A 6,350-nucleotide genomic window follows, 5' to 3' on the forward strand; every position below is an offset into this window, starting at 1 on the left:
TACACATCTTTAAAAATGGGTCCATTATTTATAATATCCCTGTATTTGCCGTTGCGTGAGTACGTATTGGTTGTCTTTCCGTCGAGTAAAGGAAACTACAGGAATTGCGTTTTAATTGCTACAGAAAATAACCCAAAAATCAACCTATTAGAGCACAACAATTCCAGCATACTTTCACTTCTTACAAGGGCTCGATATGTTAGGCGTTTGAAACTAATTGAGAAAACATTTCGAAAAAAAAATCACAAGTTATTCATTAATTGCACAAAAAATTAGATCCTAAAATGTCTTTTCTTCTTTCTAAAATAACGAATATTGATTAAAAAGAGCGTAATAAGAAAACTTCTACCTTTTCCATTGTTTTGTAGTGTAATATACGAGTGAAGTGGTTTGTTTAGCGGTGTATGAGCCTATATACAGTTAAATTTAGTTAATTCAACATAATTCTAGGTTTTAGGATTATTTTGTACAACTGGAGTATGGAGTGATTCTAAGTATTGTGTTTTGGTGTGTTCAAAGAAAGTGAAAACTGCACCTAATGGCAACGAACATGTTTCGGGAAGTTGCAAAAGCAAATATTTCTTTAAATGTCGTAGCATATGGTTGTAGTATTCACTGTCTTTCATTTTCTAAGAGTAATAACATACATTTAATAGGGTGGTGTTAAGTTGTACAACATGTTGCCTGTTGATATAAAGTATGAAGAAAATATGAAAAGGTTCAGACAAAACTTAAAATTATTTCTATTCGAAAATTCTTCTTATACGATTGAGGAGTACGTAAATATCATGACAAGGTAATATTACTTTATTTTACTCATGTAAATTTTTTGTACATATGACGCATGTTACACTTACTTGAGGACAATCCTCGTACTTGTAAATTCATACAAAAGAAATAAATACAAATACAAATACATGTCTGGAATTAAAAATATAAGTTGCTTATTAATCCCCAGTTTCAACATAACTTCTACAAAACAATCCTCATTATTCATTACATTACTATGATTAGTATTATCCTTTCTACTTATTTGTTTTGCAAATTTGTTATTAAAAAATCTGATCACACAATTTTCCAGACAGAATTTTAAGATGTTAATGAACAAGAAATCAAATCTCTTCTTACAGCTTCGTTGTTGAAGAGTACAAAGGGCTAGTACCTACTTGCGTTGCTCTTGTCAATTTACTTAATAAAATATGAAATACCATATACGAAATTTTAACTCAAAAAGATGGTACCCTATTAGTTATACAACCTTTCGTCAGTGTTAGAAACAACCAGGAAAACTAACAAGGGAACCTTCCGAAAATGATAGTTGCAGTGAAAGATGTGGCCTATGCCAATTGAAAGAGCTGTAACAGAGATGAGCATTCCCAAAAAGTTAGCTGCCCATAGCAATAGGTTCAAGAAATATAAGGGGTGGAAGTTCGGGAAACAGCAAGGTTGGACAAGGGGGAAAAGTGCAAATTCCGCAAAAAAGGGGGGCACGGCAAAATACAATGCTGACAAGTGATGTATAGAAAGAGACTTGCCACAATAGGGAACAAATGAAGGCCACCAGTGGGGTTAACAGTGTTGCCAACTGCAATGAAAAGTACATGTTTTGCAAAGAGCACTATATGAAGTGAGTGCAATATTCAGTGTCATGTAGAACATAAGATATTACGTGTATAATCAGTGGTACAATCTAACAAAAGAGAATACAAAAAACAGAATACGAAAAATACGGAAAAGACGAAGTTGGCCATAATGCGCCACATTTGATCACGAGCTGTGCATATTAGAATGAACAAAACAAGAAAGCACCAACTATGCAGGAAACCGACGTACCTAGAGTCGAAAAGAAAAACGAGTTCCAAAGTTGGCAGCAATGAAAATCCAGACAATTCTAATATAGTTAGGCCACTCGCTTCACAAAAAGAAAATTCCGGCAAGAGACAGTAGCCTTCGCATCATTTGCACATCCTCGTCCACATTGTACGTTCAATTGTTCAATGTGACAATGGTCCAAACAGAAGATACATTTGCAGCGAGCGCAGTGGAATACTGCCAATCCGTCACACATGGTACAATGATCGCCTGTGAATGTCTCGAAACAGTACTCTAGAGGTGTCGGAACCCTTGGTGGTCTTTCTATCACATATCCACACCAGTAGAAAGCAAACATAATCAAAGGCTTAATCTGCTGTGTGTTGCTGTCTGCAGTACTATCACCGCCTGTATGATATATCCAGAGTGTCCCACCTAACTTTGCGACTGAAATATTTCAAAGCGAAAAAAAAGTGACACATCCAGTTCTGCAGGAATGTACCCATGTCAGCGGGCGACAAACTTCTGTGAGGCGCAAGTGCCTCCAAGTCCCCCATCATAGGGTCCCATGGGCCAACTTCAAAATTTCAAATAGCACCATCGGTCGAGTTATATTTCTTTCGATAAATCATGGAATATGCAACAACGCATATCAGAAATATTTACTATATGAGATTTCAAACTGCCCGCCAAAAATATCTGCTCGGTGACAAGAACAACGTGCATTTTTGGCGGCCATTTTGAAACCCGTGCTTCATATGGCAAATGTTTCTTATAGGCGGTGTTGTATCTATCCAGAGAAATATCATCCGCCCCCTGTTCCCATTTGAAATGTTGCGGTTGACACCTCGAGCCTTATGATGGGGACCCTGGGGGACTTGCTTCTTACAAAGTTTTCTTGGCCCTCGACATGAGTACATTCCTGTGCAATTGGATTTGCAATATCTCTTTTCGCTTCGCAGCAATTTGAGATCACAATGTTCGATGCCATGTTAAGACACAACACATATTTGTGGCTGCCATTTTGAAAAACATGCTTCATACAGCAAATGTTTCCTATATGTGTTGTTGCACATTTCATGATCTATCGAGAGAAGTACCACTCGGTTCCTGTTGCCATTTGAAAGTTTGAAGTTGGCTCCTGGAGCCCTATGATGGGGATCCTGGGGGCACTTGCTTCTCACAGACTTTTATCACCCCCTGACCTTGGTACATTCCTGCACAACTGGATCCGTCACATTTTTGTTCGTTTCTCAAATCTTTCAGGTCACAAAGTTTGGTGGGACACCCTGTATATTCCCACATACGACCCAAACATGACATAATGTTTACTTCTATTATCGGTTGTTGGCTCAACCCAACCATTTCACGTTCCCCGACTTGACATTGCCTCAATCACTCTAACATTGATGCATTCCGAATGATGCCTGTTGCCGGAGTTTTCTTTTTGTGAAGCAAGTGGCCTAACTATATTAGACTTGTCTGGATGTTCATAGCCAGTGTTGCCAACTTTAAAACTCTTTTTTCTTTTCGACTCTAGGTACGTCGGTTTCCTGCATAATCGGTGCTTCTTGTTTTGTTCATTCTAATATGCACAGCTCGTGATCAAATGTGGCGCATTATGGCCAACTCCGTCTTTTCCGTATTTTTCGTACTTTTGTTTTTTCTATTTTCTTTTGTTAAATTTTACCACTGATTATACACGCCATATCTTATGTTCTACATGACACTGAATATTGCACTCACTTCATATAGTGTTCTTTGCAAACATGTATTTTCATTGCAGTTGGCAACACTGTTAACCCCACTGGTGGCCTTCATTTGTTCCCTATTCTATACATCACTTGTCGGCATTGTATTTTGCCGTGCCCTTTTTTTTCTTTTTTTTGCGGAATTTGCACTTTTCTCCCTTGCCCAACCTTGCTGTTTCCCGAACTTCCACCCCTTATATTTCTTGAACCTATTGCTATGGGCAGCTAATTTTTTGGGAATGCTCATCTCTGTTACAGCTCTTTCAATTGGCATAGGCCACATCTTTCACTGCAACTATCATTTTCGGAAGGTTCCCTTGTAAGTTATAAACAAATATTCAGATCATGTCTTGCCCCCCCCCCACACACACACTTTTAACGTCCAACCGCCGCCACTGTACAAAGGCATTGATGTTCAACTTTTGTTTTACCTTTCTATAATGAGTTTTGTTTTCTTTTTATTGTAGATTGCTTGAAAGACAGATCAAATCTAAGATGGCTGAACGTGGAGATTACCAAGCCTACTACTACCGTCCAGCAATAGTAAAGTATCACCGTTTAGTTAGAGAAGAAGCGGAAGAGTTGAGAGCTCTTAAGGGTGATTAAATAAATACGTATTAATGTATATTAGGTATCGTACAAGTTGTGAATAGGTATTCTTAGTATTTCTGTCAGAAATGACTTAGTGCTGAATAATGTAATTTCCGATACTGTAATATAACGTAAAATAAATATTTGCTGTGAATATATTTTTGGATTCTATTTTTTCGGCATTTCAGATGTGTACTAACACTTCCCAAGTGCAACACTCCGATTTTGATAAAATTTTGCGGGTAAATACTACACATGAAATAAACGAATACGTTTTTTTTTATTATTTTCTGCGGAAAAACGGTTTTAGGGGGGGAAAACCCCCACACAATTTTGAAAGTTAACATCTGAAAGGCAAAAACAAGTGAACCGAAGTCAACGAAATTGTACACATATTGTAGACGTAAAATGAGGGAATATGTTTTTCGTATTTTCCTGGAAAAAATTGTTAGGTGGGGCACGGACCCCTCCAAACCTTTGATCACGAAATATCAAAAGTGCCAGTAACAGTATGTCAGATATGTATAAAGAACATGAAGAATTGCAACGAAACTTTGTGTAGGGGCAATACGCAAAAAATAAACGAATACGGCTTTTTGTAATTTTCTACGGAAAGACGATCTTAGGGGGGCAAAAGCCCCAATCCAAAATTTTGAAAGTTGACGCCCGAAAGGCAAGAAGAAGTGGATCGAAGTGAACAAAATTGTGCACAGATATTGTAGACATAAAATGAGGGAAGACGTGTTTTGTATTTTCCTGAAAAAAAAAAGTTAGGTAGGGCACGGATCCCTCCAAACCTTTGATCACGAAATATCAAAAGTGCTAATAACTATGCCAGATGTGAGTAAAGGGCATGAAGAATTGCAACGGAACTTTGTATAGGAACAATACGCAAGAAATAAACGAATACATTTGTGTGTGTGTGTGTGTGTGTGTGTGTGTGTGTGTGTGTGTGTGTGTGTGTGCGGGAAAACGGTTTTAGGGAGCAAAAGCCCAATCCAAAATTTTGAAAGTTGATGCCCGAAAGGCCAGAAAAAGTGAACCAACTTGAAGAAGTGAAAGGCCAGAAGAAGTTAATGAAATTGTGCACAGATATTGTAGATATAAAATGAGTGAATACGGGTTTCGTAATTTCCTGAAAAAAAGAAAAACGTTTGGGTGGGAAAGAGGTCCCTCCAAAACTTTGATCGTGTAATGTCAAACGTGCTAATGATAGTGTCAGATGTGTGTAAAGAACATGAAGAATTGCAACGAAACTTTGTGTATTCACAATACGCAAAAATAAGCGAATACGTGTTTTTTCTTTTCTGCGGAAAAACTGTTTTAGGGGAAAAAAGCCCTCACCCAAAACTGAAATTTGACGCCCAAAAGTCAAGACGGAGTGCACCGAATTGAATGAAATTGTGTACAGATATTGTAGACGTAAGTGAGGTAATTAGATTTCGTATTTTCCTGGGAAAAAAGCGGTTGAGTGGGACACGGACATTCTAAACCGTTGATTACGAAATATCAAAAGTGCATATAAGTATACCTTTGAAGTTCCTAAAAAAATATGGAGAATTGAGACGAAATTTCGTATAGGGACAATGTACAAAACAATAAATGAAACGTGTTTTTATTTATGCGGAAAAAGAGTGTTGGGGCCTAGCCCCCCTCCGAAAAAAGTAAATATAACCGTAATAGCACAGGAAGGCTTGGACCCAAGCAAATTAAAGCGTGTGAAGATATGGTATAGACCCTATGTAAAATAAGGCCTTCGTATTTCTCAAATGTCCCTATTCGTTTTGCTTCAAATTTGGCACATCAACAGCAAACAGGAAATTAATCTACACATGTTTGTGTTCATGCGGTAAAACATTCTAAAGGTTAAAGGTGCCTCCTGAAATACTATAAAATACGCTATACTGTTTGTGCATGCTGTTGATCTGCCAAATTTAAAGGAATCGGATGAAGACACTTGTGAAACACGAAAGACCTTATTTTACATATCCAATATCTACATACAATTTCATTCGCTTCGGTCCACTCCTTCCACCACTCGACGCCTCGGTCTGCTCAACAGTTTTTTTTAAGGAAAATACGAAACACGTATTCCCTCAATTTACCTCTACAATATTTGTGCTCAATTTCATTCACTTCGATCCACTTTTTTTTCCTTTCGGGCGTCAAATTCCAAAATTTTCGATGGGGGCTTTT

General features: G+C 37.7%; 1 protein-coding gene across 1 annotated transcript in view; it reads left to right on the forward strand.

Annotated features, from left to right (window-relative positions):
• ND-SGDH (NADH dehydrogenase (ubiquinone) SGDH subunit) overlaps positions 1 to 4,312 on the forward strand; it is a 97,254-nt gene extending 92,942 nt beyond the window's left edge. The window contains exon 4 of the mRNA XM_081740104.1: positions 4,031 to 4,312. Within this exon, the coding sequence (XP_081596230.1) occupies positions 4,031 to 4,169 (139 nt within the window). The 3' untranslated portion in view covers positions 4,170 to 4,312. The remainder of the gene's footprint in view (positions 1 to 4,030) is intronic.
• Positions 4,313 to 6,350: the final 2,038 nt, after the last annotated feature.

Source organism: Thermobia domestica, chromosome 15 (assembly GCF_964235325.1).
Source record: "Thermobia domestica chromosome 15, izTheDome1.hap1.1, whole genome shotgun sequence".
NCBI lineage: Eukaryota > Metazoa > Arthropoda > Insecta > Zygentoma > Lepismatidae > Thermobia > Thermobia domestica.